The sequence below is a fragment of the Oryzias melastigma genome, linkage group LG15, assembly GCF_002922805.2.
Source record: "Oryzias melastigma strain HK-1 linkage group LG15, ASM292280v2, whole genome shotgun sequence".
NCBI lineage: Eukaryota > Metazoa > Chordata > Actinopteri > Beloniformes > Adrianichthyidae > Oryzias > Oryzias melastigma.
The window spans coordinates 13,854,537-13,874,236 of NC_050526.1; the positions used below are offsets into that span (position 1 = coordinate 13,854,537).

A 19,700-nucleotide genomic window follows, 5' to 3' on the forward strand; every position below is an offset into this window, starting at 1 on the left:
GAACACACGGCATGTGTCAAAACATCCACAAAGAAACCCATTGAGGCGGGACAGCAGAGTGATGGAAACAAAAGTAAAAAAAAAAAAAACGACACAAGTTCACGTTAAAGCTGTGGCAACATTAAAGCCAAGTCTGGAGACAAAAAAGCATGAGAACACGTTAAGGCTGTTATGCTTAAACCAAACTAAAACATGAAAGCTCAATACTTTTGTGATTGTCCAAATCATCTTTATCGGTTGAGCTGATGTGTACAAGTAAATATGCACATTTTTAATTCCAAAACATGATTATGACAGATCCAAGTACCTCGGATGAACCTTATTTTCATTAAAACGATCATAAAATGGTAGTAAAACATACATTTTGTGAGAACATCGACAATGAACTGACATCACGTGTTCTTTAAAATCTAGAATTTAGCATTAAGCTGAAGCCATAAAGACTGACTGGTTTCTGTTCTGTGTCTCCAACTGGACTGATCCAGGCTAACCAACTCAGTGGCCTCGTGGTAGAGTGTCTGCTCTGAGACTGGAAGGTCACAGATTCAAATCCAGACTGAGTTATATAAACCAAAAGACTAAAAAACTGACATTAAGGGGTTGGATTGGGGGGTTAAACCACCAAATGGCTCCAGAGCGCGGCTGTGTCTGCAGCTCACCGCTCCCCAAGGGGATGGGTCAAACGTAGAAAACCAATTTAACGCACCTTTCGTCTTTTTAGCTTGTTAGGGACGGCTGGAGGTCTTTTATTCCAGGAGGTTCTTTCAGGATCTGCGACTTAACATACGTCATTGTAGCAGCCATGATAATATTTATTTATTATTTCAATTTTTTTGTGTGTCACGTGATGAGGAAAGAGATCATTAGGCGGACCTGTTCACCTGGGTTTGGTTTTGGTTCTGTTGGTTCAGAGAGAGGGTGTACAGGGCCCGGTATTTTTTGTTGACCGCTTTATTTGCCTTTTTATTTTGGAACGATAAAACACATTTTTTGTTACCCGAGTCTATGATGAACTTAAATAAATCAAGATACATCCAGAGGACGTTTTCATCATCTTTTTTGGAGCGTGTCACAAACAAGGTCCTGCCGCAGCCTCTCTAGCGGCTCATGAGTCCGCAGCCGCTACAGTCATGTTGGATTCTATTTTATTTGATTTTCTCACATTTAGTAAGATTTGGTAAATAGGCTTTTATTTTTATTCTGTCAAGTTCTTAACAGGGTCACCTTTCAACTTACAGCAACTGTATCTACTATTTACCTACATGTTGGATTTGGAAACAAAAAACAAACACTTTGTTTTTGTACCTATTGGTAAGAGTCCCATTTTTTTGGTCACACTTTAGTTTGTTTATTATGCTTGTATTTAGTTCATCTAAAGGGAGAAATTTAAAGTTTTTGCAAGGCTTGCTTCTGTGTTTGACTAGAACCATGAGACAGAGGTTGTTCCTCTGCTATATGTCGGTAGTTTTCACTCATCTTTTGTCTGACTGCAGATCTGTCATTTCTTTGTGGTATTAAAAAATGTAAGTTTCAGTGGTTTCTAAAGGCTATGGGGGCTTTTCATCACTTTAGATGTTACATTTGACTCTTTTTCTTGTTTTTGACATATTAGAAAATATTGCTGCTAGTTTGGTTTAAGAAAAAAAGGTCCAATTAAGTTTGACTTTAAAGTTGGGACAGAAAATCTTATGGTTGAGAAGTAAACACAGCACTTACCTAAACAGATTTTGTAAAACCACATGAATCTTCCATAAATGCTGTTTTAAAAACAATGTGGCTGCAAGAAGGTTCAAAGGTGATTTGCAAGTTTTCTGTGATTAAATTTTTATCTTTTTTTCTGAAATCTTCCTTAAATCGTACAAAAATGTAGACTGAACATTTTTGGAAGAGGTCACCTTCAAACATACAAAAACCTGTGGAAAAATAAGCTTGTACTGACGGTCAAGGAAAAAGAGGAAGGAACCTGCGACTGAAGAACAGGAGGAGCCCACACCCTGAAGGGACCTGGCCAGGAACAGCAGAGTGTAGCTCGACGAGAAGGCGAACACTTCACAACAACACAACAAGAAACCATCAAACATGAGGCAACTTCAGGAAGTACTGACACCTTACAATCATGTGAAGAACTTACTGATGGTGGAGAGAAACATGATGCAGAAGCCAGCGAAGATCGGAAGCTGATATCCGATTCTATGGAGACACACCATGAAAATGTCTTCAGTTTTAAAGAGACGTTACTCATTACTTTCAAACATTTGTACAAATTGTACATATTAATACTGCTTTGTATTGCTTTTATTTTAGTTTTATTATTATTTTATTTTTATGATCCTTAATGAACCAATGTGGAGGTGGGGCCACCACGAAAACTACGGATAAACCCACATTTTCTTTTAAACCATATGGGGTCCACCTGTTCAAAAACCATGAACTATGGACAAAACAGAGTAATAAGGGTAGACGAACAGATGATGCAGAAAAAACAACTTAAGATCTAGTTCAGGGATCTGCAACCTTTAACTGTAAAAGAGCCATTTGGGCTTGTTTTCTACTGATCAAAACTTAATAGGAGCCGCAAAGTCTTATTTTGATACTGGTGTGTATTCATTACAATGTATTTTCTAATAACAAATATAAATTATGCTTCTTTTGTGGCATGAATAAAGACAGAAATTTAAAAAGAAACTAGCATTTTCTCAAGATGTGAAATTTGTTTTTATGCTTTATAGAAGCATGTATTATGTCCTTTCAAAATAAAAGACGCCTTGTGCCAGACAGATCCTCCCAGAGAGGCTCTGGACAGCATAAGATAATATGTGTTTTAAACTAATAAAGGATCAGATTTTATCAGGAATATAGAAACCTTTACATAGTTTATCTTGGAGGTGCACCTCAGCCATAAACGTATAAAACTTAACTAATCTAAATTAAATAATTGATGGTTTAGTAACCCTTACTTGAAAAAAATACTATTATATTATTTTTCTTTAGCCAGAGAGTCACCATGGAGAGGTGAAAGAGCCACAAATGGCTCAGGAACCGCAGGTTACAGACCCCTGATCCAGTTTTTCAAGAGTTTCTAGGAACTCAAGCTTTTTTACCTGTGTGGAAAAGTGACAGAACAAAAAATCCTAATTTCTTATTTATTTAAATATTTGTCATTCACTATCTTAGATAATGTCAATTGAGATTAAGTGATCAGGCAAAAATTAAAACAGTTTTCAGGGCCCTCACACATCTTGTGGGCAATGTGGTTAATCCGGACAGTAAAAAAGGAAAAGTTTTGTTTCAGAATCTGTGCTTTTAGTTGAAGCTGATGGGAGATTTTGATATAAAAAGGAAACAACCTCTGTCTGGATTCTGTCATGTCAAACATCTCATTGCTATAGCAGAGGAGTTGGAAACTCCATTCACATTATTGTTTAAAAAATACTTAGAGGAGCTGCAGGAACATGAAACCAGCAATTGATGGAAAACATTTCAGAGAATTTCAGTTGTTCCTTTGTGAGTCAAAAACACTGGAGGAAAAATCAAAGCTCCAGTGCAAATAAGAAGCTGTTGTACTCCATGTGGATTGGTGCCACGCTCGACTGGCCTTGCTTTGTCCTCTTTCAGGAGTGAAGGTGACTAACAGCCAATAATGGGACTGCATTCTTTGCTTCAGTTGCTGCTTACATGAACGTCCATCTGAAACACTAAACACTGGCTTTAAGGATAAATGCCTGCAGCAATGGAGAAGTCACGCCTTTTGTCTTCTATAAAAACATCTCCTATCTTTTTTTCCTCTGGTGAAACCTGACTGGGAGAGTGTCATGACTCACGTTTAATTTTTTGAGATATTTTTTAACAACTTTTTTGGAAATTTAACTAAATTTGTCAAAGCAGCTGCAGAACATTTTAGCTATTAGAAAAAAAATCTGAAACTAACTTTTCAGATTCAAACAATAGCTGTTCAATCATCATTTGAGAAGCTGCTTCAATCGTTAGATTTCTAAATATTCTTCCTGTGCTGGTAACATCAAACAGTCATAAACGAGACAGGTGATTCTTTTGCCACATTATCTGTTTTCAATTTTAACCATACACTAAAGATGTAAAATTATGTTCAAATGAAGGCCTGTAAGTCAATGGACAAAAATCTTGGTTTGAAGTTTGTATTTGAAAAGCATAAAGCTAAAGTGCATATTTCAATGGGTTTTAACAGATTGTAAGATAGATTCGTTTTTCACCCTTCTTTTGAGCTCAAGTTTCTCTTTTCCCTTGATAAAATCACAAAGCACACCAGCAACAGAAAATGTACTCTTCATGAACAAAACGCAGTCATTCTTATCAAAGGGTCTTGATCTAATAACCACAAAGACATGGTATTTTATCATCTTTCGTGATTCAACATACTTAGTTTGAATTGGCTTGTTTGGATGAACATAAAGCCGATATTCTGGTAATGATGACCCATTGTGTGAAACTGAATAATTTTCCACAGCAGAACACCTAAATATCTCTCTCACAGCACCCTAGTAAACTGCTGCACACTGGCTGAGAAACTCTGCATTAGCAGAACTAGCTGAGCATTTTCAACACTTCTCTCTGGAGCCATGTTGAATTTTTAGTGCTATCGTATGGGGTTCAGTTTGTAAAATATGATGATGCATTCACTAAACTTCCAATTTTGACCTCTTGACACACTCCGTCTGACGCCAAAATCCCACCATGCAGCTCAAATCGTGCTGCTGCCAGACTGACGTGCCATGCTCACGCTCAAATTGCACTGCAGGATCTCAGATCGCGTCACTGACTTAATATTGAAACTTGACGCCTCTGCTGCGCAGATCGCATCAAGTGTGAATGCGCTTTATGCTCCATTGATACCAAAACAGCTGATTTGTATCCAAAGCTTGAGACCTGACTTGAAAACTTGTGTAGCGACATACAATCCGGACTCTAAAGCCTGAAATTCTGGTCTATGCGCGTTTGAAAACTTTTTATTGAAAGTCGCCACTTGAATGCAGGTAGACGCACATGAAGCAGTGGGTCGACCAGCCTGTTGACATGAGGAAATGATGCAGAGCAGCAACACAGACTTAGACATGGAGCAAAAATATGGACATAGATAATGAACCAAATATATAGACAGTGGACACAAAAACTTATTTTTGGCCCCAATGGAGCCCCATATCATCACTCTCTGACTCTGGAATGGCCTCCCTCTGTGTCCGCAGTTGACTGTTTTAATTTATTCAGAAAAGTTTTTAACTATTTTTTTTTTTTTTTTGCTGTCTTTTATTTATGTTTTACTTAGTTTTTGAGATATTTTATTGTGTTAACCTAAAAGCAGCTTGTATTTTTTATTTGGTTTGTGAAGCACTTAGTGAGTCGCTCTCTGTGAAGACTTCTCTTTAAAATTCCATTGTAACTATATATATATATATATATTATTGTAAAAGCTTTCCAAGTGGTCTTTTAATTATGACTTTGCCATTATTTAGCATTTTGTAGGACTTAATTTCTGCAGTCGTTCCCTGAATTTGAACTCTGAGTTGTGAGTGGAACCGTTGGTGTGGAGTAAGCCTGGGTTGAACCCATTTTCCATCATCCTTTTGTTTGCACTTTGTCCTGCTGGCTTACAGACCCTCACACCCCCAAGCTAACGCTACCAGTTCAACAAATGTGATGAACATATTCAGAGCTATCCAGTCGTGCAATTTTGATCCAGACGAGGAAAACAAAGATGTTCATGGATCTATTTGTCTGTAATTGGGTGCATCAGAATGGAACAGAACTGGTCTGTCATGTTTTCTTCAGTTTTTGTTACATTTATTTGGTAAATTGGGGGGATTTTCAACGTCTTGTTTCTTATAACTTAGGTAAACTGCCTTGAACAGATTAAACTAAAGGAATAAACACCACTGTGCATTAAGGATGTGCTGTAAATGCTTCACTATAATTAAGCATCCTGCACTTCTCCGGCTGGCAGAATCTGGTGCTTCCAAAGCAAAGCTTTCCTCAAAAATGCCAGTGTCTGTTTGTGATCACACTAAGGACTTCAGAATCTGTTTCTGCCGCGCGAAGTTCTGACATCAAATTGTCCTGAAAGCGTAATCATATCTGAAGACACAAATGCTCTGAGCTCATTCAAGTCTAATTCTTCCTTCCTGCCCCGTTAGGTGCGTTTGCTGACACTGGCTCCTCCATGGTGCAGCCGTCCGTGCACGATCACACCAGAGTGCACCCGGACACGACTGATCAGGAATTCTGCTTTGCCTAATTCAGACACATCCCCGCTTTTACTGCTGACATGAGACATTTCCACCTTCATTTCATTGTATCCAACAACAATGTAAAACAGGAAGCGTAAACGTAATTCTGCTTTGAATTCTGGGACGTAAAGGGACAATATAGCTGCGAAAAAGCAAAGTTTTACTGCAACTTTCTTTTCTATCAAAATCTTTGCAGATGTCGGATGGATGGAAGATAGATAAACGACACTTTTCAACCCTACAGTCCTCTTTGTTTGACAGAGGCCGTCACAGATGTTTAAAGGAAAAGAAAACAGACACAATAAACAGCCACAGCAGTAATCTAATGCTTTTTACTGCAGCTGCTATGACAGCAGATTATTCATTCCAGTTGGATAACAAAGATTGTCTTTTCCTTTTCTTTAAAGTGGCTCAGATGCAATCCTTCCTGGCTGTCTCATACAGTTAGACTTCCTGAATATTTCTCCTTAAATCTTTAAATCCACCCCAATAAAAATAGTATTTTTGTGTTTTTAACAGGTTCTTAGCATTTTTCTCAAAGTAGAGGAGATATATAAAATAATGTAAGATTAAAACAGCATTTCTGACAATTTCATTATTCAAAATGTCTTCGATCAGGAGCAGATAAAAACCCACAGTTTGGAAAAGCTTAGATTTGTGATGCAGCAACTACCATGGACGGGTCAAAGTCTCCCTGCTCCACTCTAATTCTAAACCCTCCACTTGTAGACATATAAATCCATTAAAGCCTTCATTTTCCTCAGCTGAGCAGACATAAAACTATACGGTTGGATAGCTCCTATCGCTGTTTTTTGCACCATAACCCACAACCCAGAAGTGAATTTCTGATGAGCTCCTGCCGCTCTGCAGAAAATATGTCTTAAAAAGACGACACAACTTTTTGAAGTTGGCTAAAAACTGAATAATCATTATTAAAAGACCACTGGGAACACTTTTACAACAGAAAAAATATAGTTGGAGTGCGACTTTAAACTCTTAGTCACAGAAGTCCATACGGGTAGATGTGGGCTGACTGAGGGCAAAAAATGGGCAAACGGGTCTATACGGGTCTAACAGGTGGCCTACGTAAAATATCAAAGCCATAGACGGCTCAGTGAAATCCTGGAGCGAAAACGTTCATGAACATTTTTTTTCTATGGGCATGCTGCGGGCGACAGGTTGTAGTGAACTCTTATATGAGACACAAGGGTAAATAAAGGTGAAGTATGTGAGACACACATTGTACGGCTTTTTTCTTTTTTTTCTACCTTCTAAATTCTACACATTAGGAAATTAGACAATTAGAGTGTCGTTTGTGTGCGCATCCATAACACGTGCATTCCAATAAAACTTCCATTTTAGTTGAGCAATACTGTATATCTTCCACTTGTGTCATGTCTTTAATAACTTCCAGCTCAAACAGGTGTTTGTTACTTCAGACGCTTTTAGGTTTACTTTTCTTTTTATACATCCTCTTTCTGTTGAAAAATGCCTCGAGAACATGTTAAAAACACCGCATCAGGATGAGAAAGAGAGGTAAAAGCCCACCTGTTGGTGAGTGGTCCTATGAAGGGGTTGGTCACCAGCTGCACGGTGGCTTTGGAGGCAAACAACATTCCGACCTTGACGTTCTCGTTGAGCAGCTTGCTGCTGGACTGGGGGCAGTCGGAGGAGTTCTGCAGGAGCTTTGTAACCACCGGGGTGGGAGGAACCGGGTCCACAGGACTGGTTGTGAAGTTGGAGCTTGACAGTCTGATGGAGTTGTCGTACAAAGACACGATCGTGTGGAACGATCCCTCAGGACCTTTACGTGACAGGCTGTCGTTCCTTAACACCACATCCGCTGACTCATCCAGGTTGTACAGGTAGCTGGGAATGATGGGAACTGGTGGCCAAAACAGAAATGTGAGAAAAAATGAAAATATTGCCAACTTTCTCCACAAACCCTCAGCAACTTTAAATTCTGAAGATCTACTGCTCTCTTGTTTTGCAGCTAACTCTGCTCCAGAAATGACTGATCAGATGGATCGAGGGATCTCGGTTTCAGCAGGTGAAGAAAAGGGTTGGAGACCTTTAATTCTTCAAACCCCAAAACATCAAAACAAACAGCTGTAACTGAATGTTTGAACAGAAGGAGGCTAGGGCTGGGCGATAAAACAATATTCATCGCAATAGAACTTTTTCTCGATATGAAATGAGTCTATCATGTTGAATCTGTTATGTTTAGTGTGATGGGACATTAATATTTAAATCTACATAACCTGCTGATGATTACACAGTTCTCTTATGAGCATTTAAAATTGAAAAAAAAGTTATTTGACTTATATTGTGATATATATATAAAATTCTATAAAAATTCTATATCACCCAGTCCTAGCACACAGTAGTACTTCTGCCAAAATCTCACAACCTTTAACAGGTAGAGCTGCAAAAAATCATCAACTTACTGCTGAATTTGGTATCATGTTACTACAGAACCTCAGATTTTAACACGCTTTTCTTCATGTCTCATAATCTAAGTTATTTTAATGGTGAAACCACCCACTTCTGTCTCCATTTACATTTTTTCACCACACTTTTAGTTTCCTAGAGATTACAAGCCATCTAATATTTTCCAGTCCTGGTCTACAACCACTCTGACAGGCTGTGATGATTCATGTTAACAACCATTTGATTCATATCGTAATTTGTGCTTAATGATCAGATTCATAGTCGATACTGGTTTTGATCCGATAGTATCCGATTCACTGACCTAAAATCAATCCAGGACATCTTTAGCCAAAACTTCAACCACAATTTTTGCACAACAAAACACTAAATACACAATTTTCAATGGAGTGTGTCTTTGAAGCTTTTGCATTTTCATAACATTTGTGCATTGACTTCAATAACATTTTTGCAGGTGATCCAGAGGCTTGTTGTTTATTCATAGAGATCAGACCATAGGCGGCGATTTGGAATCACCTATAAAACTTTGCCCAATGTGCTATAAACAACTGGCAGCTCGACTACCGTAAAGTGTTCTTTTTTCTTCAGTTTATCAGTATGAGTTTTTTTTTTTTTTTTATCTTGCTGGTAATATGTCCCCATGGATTGTCTCTATCTACAGCCAGAGAGCCAGAATACTTCATTTATCTCAGGGGAAATTGCATTTTTAGCTGAGCTTTGATCACCAAACAAACAAATAAAAAGGCTACATTTGTTTCAAATATAGAGCAGTCCAAATTATCACTGACTATAAAATGCTGCTGTTTTATGAACTGTGCAGGTTTTCATTGAGGAGTTGTATAGTTTTATTGGCACAAGAAGAACAGACCTTCTGTGGTGCTCCGTTCTTGTTAAGGAGAGCTGTCTGTGAGCTCCTGCATGGGTCTAGGAGCAGGTGGAGGGGATGGGTGGAGTTATCCAGGAGGCTTTGCAGTTTCTGAAGCATCCTCCTTTACATCCCTGTCTCTGTGGAGTTCAGTGTCACTCCCTCCATGACCCCGATCAGTTTATTCAGCCTGTTTGAGTCTGCGACCCTCAGCCTGCTGCCCCAGCAAACCACAGCAGACAGGATTCAGTCTCCTCAGACTCCTGCCAACCATATTTCCACACATGACTCTATTTTTCTTTAACTGATAGCTCATAAACCCTGTATGTCACTTAACATACGTCAAAGGTTTTTAGGAATTTTGAGTTATAATGCAACAGATCCATGAAAATGTATAAAAAAGATACAATAAATATCATCAGAATACATTCAGCAATCACACAATCTAGCCTTCTATTTTATCTTGTTCACTGTTTTTTACAGTTAGAAATGTTCATCTCAGGTCCAGTGTCATTTAAGACCAGAAGGAGATTTCCTTTCACAGATTCCACTGCCAGCTTTAGCTGTTTGCTAACCAGTTTGTTTGAGCTTTAACCTCAGGTGCTTTTAGCTCGAATTTAAAAGCTCACTTTTATTGTGGTAGCTATTTTGAAAGAGGGTGCAGTGCAAAGCAGGCACGACACCAGCAAACAAAGTTACAAACACAAAGAGACAATCAGAGCATCACTGACAAACGCACAAACTTCTCAGAATCAGGTCATTTAAGATCTCCAGCTGAAGCAGATCAGGTGATCCCGCCTTAAAACAATAATACGATTCCAGAATTTATGTGGTTCAAGATGAAGTTTAGGGAATTTTTTTACGTTTTTAAATAGTTATCAGATTTACGTATGAGACACAAACTCTTGGCCCTGCTCAAGAGTTTGACCTGTTCAGGGGGCACCCAACAGTTGCTGGGATTGGCTCCAGCAATTGGAGCCACCACCAGTGTGTGAATGTGTGTGTGAATGGGTGAATGGGTCTGTGACTGTGAAGCGCTTTGGGCCCTCGAAGGAGGGTAGAAAGCGCTATACAAGTATACGCCATTTACCATTTACCAACATCATGACTCTGGCTGGGATTGAGCCGGTTTAGAGGATGGATAGATGGATGGATGGATGGATGTACGGATGTTGGATGGATGGGTGGATGGAGGGAGGGATAGTCACAACTATTGCAGACCTTGGGGGTGGGGGGGGTTGGGGGGGGTGGATGCTGCAGAGAATTTAACTTAACTTTAACCTTTTTAACTTTCTTTTAACTACTTTGACCTCATAGTGCCACACCACATTTTTCATGTGACTTATTTTAATTTAACATAGTTTAAATATAACAAGCTTTTCCCCCGATATTTTTATTTATAATTAATTTAATTTCATCTGAATTTAACCTTATTTTATTTAACCCATTTTATTTCTTGCATCTGTCCATCATAGAGGTGGTTGGTTCCAGCTAGTGTTGCTGGTACTGGTTCTGGTTTTGGGTGTAGAGCCTGTCCAGGCTTGGTACCATCTCGATATCCTGATGCAGCTCAGAGGTTCATTCCTTCAGGTGTTATTTGGAAGCCATTTCCGTTTAATGATGAGCTGAAATGTTACTATTTGTCTACGATCTGTTCAGCACGGTGTGATAAATGTGCAAACTGTGATCTTGAAATAAAGGTTTGACTGATTGATGTTTCCTGATGACGTCACGATGTCACTCATCCAGCTGCTTTTTACTTTCATCCTGCGTTGGTTTCAGTCTAGAATATATTTTGTTGGTCATGTATCAGCCTCTGGAGTTGCAGTTCTTCTCCATACTTAATCCTGTGTGTATCTGCAGTTCACATCAAGCCATGTTCAGGTTACCTAAGGGCCAGAGCTACGGAGGGCAGCTGCCTCCCCAGCAAAAAGCTTTGGCACCCAACTGTTTTTTTATTAATCAATAACAAAATAAAACTGTTAGAAATACATATTATTTTGGTTCCTTTCATTTGTAATAGCTTTCCATTCTGCTACTTTTATTTCTTCTGCCCCCATAAAATGTTCTAGCTCCGCCTCTGGGATACCTAAGGAGTCAACCTGTCTGCTCTAAGAGATTTCCAGACTGCTTCTCTTCCTCAACCACAGTTGATGTGAACTCCTGACAGTCTATGGCTGCATCACAACTACTTCCTTAGAACACACAAGCAGGAAGAGGATTGTCTCAAATGAGAAGGATGAGGAGCATCACTGAACTCTTCCATGTGCTCCATTGAGGGGTTGTCACATCCAGTGAACTATTCTACACCATCCTCTCCTCTGTATCCTCATCACTAACATCAATCATGTCCTCCTTGACGACAACCATGAACCTTCTCTTTGGTCTTCCTCAAAAGTCTTCTATCCGAATAGCATCACTGTTCCTTCAGAAACCATCTCTAATTCCCAGCATGCATCTCCATCCTCATCACTCCAAAGAGAACCTCAACATCTTCATCTCTGTTCCCTCCAGCTCTGCCTCCTGTCTCTGCATAAGAAAACAACATGGCTGCTCTCTCTGGAAACCTCCACCTCACTTGATGCTCCTCCACCTGCTCATTTGTCATCAACATCATGATCTACAGAGAAAGGTTAGAGTAGGAGGACCGTCCCAGTGATCGATTCAAAACAAGCAGTTTGGAGGGAATTGCAGACACTCCAATGCTGCCTGTTTTGTGATTTCTCCTGATAACAATCTTTCATCTACGGCCTTCAAATCTCTCTTTTTTTAACATATCCGCTTATTTTCTGGATATACATACATGTCTTTTGGTTTCTTATCAATAAACTGTTGTGATTCGGCCTCTTGTCGTAGCTGTTATTACTCCATGAACAGCCTATGTCTGTTTTTTGGTAATCTGCAAATATAAAATAGCATTTTCTGTTGTTCTGAGTTCCTCTGTGGCTTTTTCCCACCAGAAATAGTGATTTTTTTTAACAATATAGTTCTTTTTAGCATTTAAATTGACATGCTTTAAAATGACACATCCAGCATATTTGTTTACATTAATAGAAATGCAGCAAATATGGGAAAAGTTGGTTAAATCGGACAAAACTGTTTGTACATTTTTAGATGCTGAATTTTTACATGATTTGGCGCCTCATAGTGGAATCATTTATGTTGCTTATTTTGATTTCTTAGAAAAAAACATTTATTTTCTACAAAACATATTCATACAACAAAACTTAAAAAATGATGCAATAGAATAACACCCTCATCTAAAATGGATTTTCTTATTTTCATGATGTATTTTAATTATTTCTCCTCATTTCCATCCACGCTCTTTTAATATAGCAACATACTTTTAAAATATTTTTTTTTAAAGTTGTTTTTTTTATTATTAGATGTCACTAATAATAAAGTAATAATTTGTGATAGAAGAAATCAAAAGAAATCAAACATAAAACCGTAACAAAAGGGACTCCTTTTAACAGAGAACAAGAATTTAAAGTAGAAATTATTTTAGTTTTTATTAATCAAAAGTTAATAATTATCAACTGACATGAAACAAAACTACATAATTTATTTAATCAGCTCCAGTGTAAACAAAACGACAAATATAAATGTTTGTCATCATTAAAGATATTTACATTTATGTTTAACAAAATCACACTTATTTTTGTTTACATTTGAAGCGCTTTCTGTTTGATTGACTTCTCTAAATATGGTTTATCCTAAAACACAAGAGATCACCATGAGCGGAAGCAGACTCCCTGCATCCATCACACCTCCATCATCTGCATAAATTACCATCAGGTTTCATAAAATGAAGGTGGAGTTTGAACCCTCACTCAAAAAAACAGGTTTGTCTTTTTTTAAAGGATGCCCAAAGCATTTTTACACACAACTTATTTTTTCTTTTTACATTAGAAATATTTTTTATGTAGAAAAACATGATGTTGAGTTACTGTGACAAAAAGCAAATGATGCAAGAACAACTCGTTTACACTGTAAATGAGTTCTCTATAAATGTGAATTCTCCTTTTAAACTTTATTTTTAAAAAAATGTATCTTTACTTTGAACAAGGAAAATTATCTGAAAACAAGTCCCTTCTTATAAAATATGCTGGCAAAGCTCATTTTTGCATTGCAAAAGACAGGAATAAGGAGCCAAATTGAGTGAATCTTCCAATAACTTTAACTTTTCAAAACTATATATCTTGGCTGCTCCATAGGATTTGACTAAAATGTATTTATAAAACATTTTATTTTAGTCAAATTATGTATTTCAGCCCTTTTAAACTCCAATTTTGATTTAAAAAATGCTTTTATGATGTTGGATTTGCTTGTTTGTCTTTATAAATGAAACCTGCCTCAAAGCCTTTGTCTGCAGAATAAAGGAACCCAAATGCATCAGGGAGCTTTGGACAAAATGTCCACTCCTCCTCCGCACCAACACATCACCAAAGTCTCTACTTTTGACAGCCAGCATCCCGCACGCTGATCCACAGCTCAGTCAAATCAGTGGGGAGTCTTGTTTAGTTTTCGGGTGCAGAATTAGACACTTTTCTCATCCAGGTGAGATTAAAAGTTATTTTTTGGTTTCATAATTGTAACAATCGGTCCGCGCGCGCGCATGACTGCGCAGCAGCTCTCGAGCAAACAGGAAAAGTTGAGGAGCGCACCTACCAACCACAGTCAGCAGCATGTTGTCCAGCAGCAGAGCCACGAAAACTATGAAGAGAATCAGCTTCCGAGACTGGCGCTCCTCTCGGAGCCACTGGATCAGACTGAACTGGCGCAGCGCATCCAGGCCCCCCATGGCGCGGTCCTCAGAGCCCGGGGAGGTCCTCTAGGGTCAGAAGGGCCGTTTGGAAAATCCTGCAGGAACGGGGGGTTTATTTAAAATGAAATAAAATCAAATAAAAAGTTAAAGGAGCGCTGTGCCGGGGAGGAGCAGAGGAGCGACGTCCTACCTGAGGCGCAGACGCAGCAGCTGAGCGGCCGCGCCACGGATGAAGGCTTTCTATGGCACGAGCCGCCGCTGACGTCACAGCCCCTTTCTTCCCGTCAGAGCCCTCTCCAAACAGACATCCCACACATCCCGCATGAGACCCGCAACAATGGAGCCCAGACAGCAAACAGGAGAGTCCTCACGACAGCCGGATGAGAACCTGACTTGATCAGAACCTCTGCAGGGACGAGAGCATCTCTCATTTACACTTATATCATATTTGTGCCAATCTTCTATATTGGGTTGAAAACAAGTAAGTTTATTCATAAACAGACTGTTTACAAACCAAACAAAAACAGGATAGTTGGTATTGCGCAAACAAGCTATCATAACATGTTTTTCTAATTAATTTCATTAGTTTCAAGACAGAAAATCAATTCACAATTTTCTTTTAAAGAATATTTAAATCTGTGTTTTTAACATGTTCTACTGATGATGGAGGATGAAGAAAATAAAGCTCAAAATTGCATTTCTGAGCAGATATCAAAATACAGTTTGAAAAAAATTGTACATGCTGGGCGAGCTTCAATCTCCCTGCTCCGCTCCATTCTGATGCATCCATTTACAGACAAATAGATCCATCTTTGTCTTCCTTGTGTGGAAACTGGATCAAAACTGTGGCTGGTTAGTTTTAATATCGCTCACCGTTCTTGTTGCACCAGTAATGTTAGGTTGAGGGTGTGAGTGGCTGTAAGCTATCATGTAAACAGATAGATGACGGGATGTGGGGGCGGGGTTACTCTGTGTCAACATTCTCACCCACAACTCAGAGGTGAATTTCTAGTGAACTGCTGCTGCTCTGCAGAAACTATGTCCTAAATAAAGACAGTTTTTTTTTTTTATTTTGGACAAAGAGAGCATAACTAAATTCAAATTACATAGATGTTTTCAGTGTACTAGGATTGTCACACTGAGCGTGAATGTGAGGGACGCGATACATGAAGGAATGTCAGAGAGCACAAGAACATGAGAACCTGTAGCACTGATGGATGAACAAGAACGAAGATCTAGTGTGGAAGGAAAAAAACATTCAGCATAATTTCAGCATAAACTCAGGCTGGAATTATCATTTTTGGAAAAAACAGGAGAACAAACACCTATTATGGAAAAAAAATGTTAAAATGACTTAATTTGGGGTAAAAATACAGAAAACAATAGAAAAAACTTTACAGAATGAAAAGTTTTGAACTTAAAATTCATAAACTCAATATTTATTCCCAGGTTGAAGATTCCTGGGTTAAACAATCAAAATGGTCAGTTCTCCAATAGGTGGCTTAAATCTCAAGAAATGTGAATATTTATGCATTTTGTTTAGTAATTAGAATTGCACACAGATGAGACGTGTTTGATGAGATTCAGCCTTTCTGTTTCAACAGCTCTTAAGGTTATTCTGTCTTTTACAATTTTCTGAAAGAATCGTGCAACATAGACTTTAAATATGATGTAATAAACTGTCAAAGGCAACAAGACTGAAAATCTAGATCCAAATTGTCCCAAGACAAATCAGTTTAGCATTTGCCCTGTCCTCCTTTGTGCATTCAACTCATTTTATGATTAAAAGACAAATATTTCAACTTTTTTTGGAAATTTTAAACATCACCTTAAAATTAATTCTCTGGACAAATAAAAAGAAATAAAAAAAAAAGTTGGGACATGAATTACCAAAGTTGGTCTCATGTGGACCGAAAATGGTTTTCTAACAACAAACTGCATCATTTGGGTTTTCCAAAGATTCTTTTTGGGGGGCCTCTTCCAAAAGGAACAGTTGATGTTCCTGTGAACAAATAATCTCCTGAGTCTGCTGGTGGACGAGCATCCAGCACTGCAAGGACTTTTCTACAGGCTGAAGAGTGAATGGAGAGGATGGTTTTTGTGGCAGTGATGGGTTAAAAAAAGCACAAATTGAATTAGATTATCCGATTCTGCAGTCCAGTTTCTTGGTACAGCTCCCCCACCCCAAGCTGGAAGAGTCTGCCGGAAATCTAAATCTCTTTCTTTCATTTTTGATGCTCTCCCCGTCAGTCGTTCCTCGGCTCACTGTAGCTTAGATGAAGAATGACGCTTAACCACAGCGGAAACAACTCCAGATTATAAATGGTTATGAATGCAACAGAAATGTTTCTTGGTCAAAAATTTTAATTTTTTCAACTCAAAGGATTTTGCGTCTTTGGGTCCTGCACACAAAAGTTTACAGCTTTGATAGTCAGTTTGGGGAGTAAACAGGAGATCATGTGACTCTTCTTTTGATCCCTCTGTTCCAATCATCCCATGTGACCCCTAAACCAGTGTTCATGTCGGTGCATGAATGTTCATCCATGTTTGCTCCACAAAACACTCACCTGTGACGCACCTGGGCTGTACCGACCTGGATCTCAGTGTACTTAAAAATTCCACATGCTCATGGTTATGGTGGTCGGATTCCTGAAACAAATCCAGAGGGGAATGTTTGGCAGATTTTTGGATGGAGAGGTGATGTTTGTTTGAAAAGGACCTTGTGTCTTTCAAGCTTCAGGGTCTCTTCTGCGTTTGTTCAGAAAGCCACAGAAAGAACATATACTTGAGATCAAAGTTAGATCCTGAGCCCATATTGGCACCTATCTCCTTTCTTGGCTAAATGTGCTCCCCGTCCTCTTCCTGCATGCATGACAACACCACCATCTTGTGCTGAGATAGCTCTACTGCATTTCTTTGACCGGATTTAAATAAATAATTCCCAAGGATGCAACTTTCCAAGTGATTTCAAGTGGACATTCTCTTTTAATGGGATCATATACATGTTGTTTGGGTGTTTATGTTTATAATGAGTGAAAAAAAAATCAAGCATTTGACTGTGAAAATGGTGACATATTGGTCATACTGGGGCATGGGAAAAAAAAAAAAAAAACCTTACCTGACACTTTCAAGCAGCCACCTCCAATTAAAAGTCTAAATGCGTGCGTAAATGCTGATTTCGGCTTCCCTTTTCTTTGTCTATGACCATTTTCTGGCTCTATATATAAACATGCAGCCATTGAACGTGCATTATGCATTATACCAAGTTGAAATTTAACCAATCAGGACAAGTAGTGACATTTGGATGGCTTCTCTTTTAATTCACAGAAGTTTGAAAATTAAAAATTGCTGTTTGTGAAATTATATGACACCAAATCTTTCATACATCGGAATACAGCTGTGAAAGAAAACGCCTGGAGCGAGATTTGCACCACTTCAACATTTCGTACCAAGGCTCTTCCAACTGTAGTGGTGGACATGCGCTGGTAAACTGTAGAAAAAGAAGAAGAAGAAGCCCCTCCATGCCTATCGGTGTGAGCACCATGTGCTAAAGGTACAAGAAAGCATGTAAAATACTCACTGTTAAACGTAGTCTCACCAGGAAACTGGCTTCCTGGAAGGTAAAAAATCTACAAATGAGGGTTAGATTTAAATTTAAGCTCCTAGAGTGGCTTTAAATCAGTGTGCTTCATTAACTCTGACAAATAACAGAGTTTCTGCATTGTTTTCTGCTTCTTGAACACAAAACGTCTATTCAGAAATATTAAAAAATCGTTAGCAACAGTAGTTCTAATCCTCCTTCTAAAAGAAATAATCCATTATTGACTTCACACATTTTTTTTACCATGTTTATCTGCTTGATATTTCACATTTTCTTCCCATTTTACTTTATTAAAACCCAGGCTATGTTTTGTTTTGTTTTGTTTGTTGCCACACATTAAAAGAAGTTTGCTATGTTAAGAGATAAACCCTTGTACGAGCTGTCAGTGTGATTGCGCCACTTTCACTATTCACAATATGTTAGGATACTGTAATAAACTCTGTGAAAGTTGTGTACACAGTGTTTGCTTCACTTTACAGCAGGGGTCTCAAACTCGCGGCCCGCGGGCCATCTGCGGCCCGCAGGATGGTAATTTGCGGCCCCCGTCTTCATATGAAAGATTACTGTTAGTGCGGCCCGCAAGGCTGATATGAATGACAGTTGTTATGTGCAGAGCTGAATGAACCAATCACAGTGAGGTATATGACTCTGGAGGCGGGACATCGGCGGTCTGTCCAGTGCCTCTGTCTATCATTTATTCCTTCCTCCAGTCAGCTGGGCGGAGGAGGAGCCAGGAAGCACCAAGCGCGATTTGCAGGACCCCGCGCGGGGAATTTGCTGCTCGCGGCTCGTCAAAAAATGTGTTTCTGTCGCCGCGTGTCGAAGGGGCTACCAGCTCCGTCTGTGGATGTCTCTCTCAGAATGAATGAGAGACAGATATGATGTCGAGGAATACGTTTTTTGACGTGCTGACTGTTCCTAACCAGAACTCCACAAGCTCCGATCCTCAAACCTGTAAGCCCGCCCCGCGCGGCGATCCGCTGCACCCGCCTGTCAGACATGAGATCCTGAGCTTGGCTCGCACGTGCGTGCGCGTGTCTGTGACTTTTAAGGTTCACACACCGGCTGTGTCGGCGCGCATTCCAGTCCATGTAAACGCGATAGAAGTCCGATATTCTGCTACGCGCGTTTGGATAGAATCCCCCCCCCTCCGAATGCGTGCTGATGCAACCGCCGCGCGCACGAGCACCCCACACCTCCAATGAATGGAAGACACATACAGACGTGGACAAAAGTGTTCATACCCCTCAGTTAAAGAAGGACAAACCCACAATTCTCACTGAAATCACTCAAAACTTACAAAAGTAACAATAAATAAAACACCTGTGATGTCAATTAAAGGACACACCTGAGTTAATCATGTCACTCTGGTCAAATAGTCTTCAATCTTTCATTGAGGTACCATCATTTTTGTCCAGGCCTGTTTCATTACTTGTTTTTTTTTAAATAATGATGTTAATCAACTATTCAAAATTGATGGCTGATTTTGATTGTTTAATTTTAAATATTTTTTAATTTATTGTTACTTTTGTAAGTTTCGAGCGATTTCAGTGAGAATTGTGGGTTTGTCCTTCTATAACTGAGGGGTACCAACAATTTTGTCCACCACTGTAGGTCAGATTTATTTATTGTGAGGAGAATTCTACAAAAATCTACATAAAATGAAATCCTTCAAAGATTTTCTCATTACCGGGGCTTCTCTCACTCTGAAGGAGGATCTGTTAATACAGACATTTGAAACTGAACAAAAATAATTAGTTT

At 39.0% G+C, this 19,700-nt stretch overlaps 1 protein-coding gene across 1 annotated transcript in view; it reads right to left on the reverse strand.

Moving 5' to 3' along the window:
* The window catches only part of slc18a2 (solute carrier family 18 member 2), a 32,620-nt gene extending 17,934 nt beyond the window's left edge, over window positions 1–14,686 (reverse strand). Inside the window, exons 1-5 of the mRNA XM_024297963.2 lie at window positions 14,529–14,686; window positions 14,242–14,433; window positions 7,806–8,142; window positions 2,132–2,190; window positions 1,964–2,047 (exon numbers count right to left, since the gene is read on the reverse strand). Coding sequence (XP_024153731.1) covers window positions 1,964–2,047; window positions 2,132–2,190; window positions 7,806–8,142; window positions 14,242–14,374 — 613 coding nt within the window. The 5' untranslated portion in view covers window positions 14,375–14,433; window positions 14,529–14,686. The remainder of the gene's footprint in view (window positions 1–1,963; window positions 2,048–2,131; window positions 2,191–7,805; window positions 8,143–14,241; window positions 14,434–14,528) is intronic.
* Window positions 14,687–19,700: the final 5,014 nt, after the last annotated feature.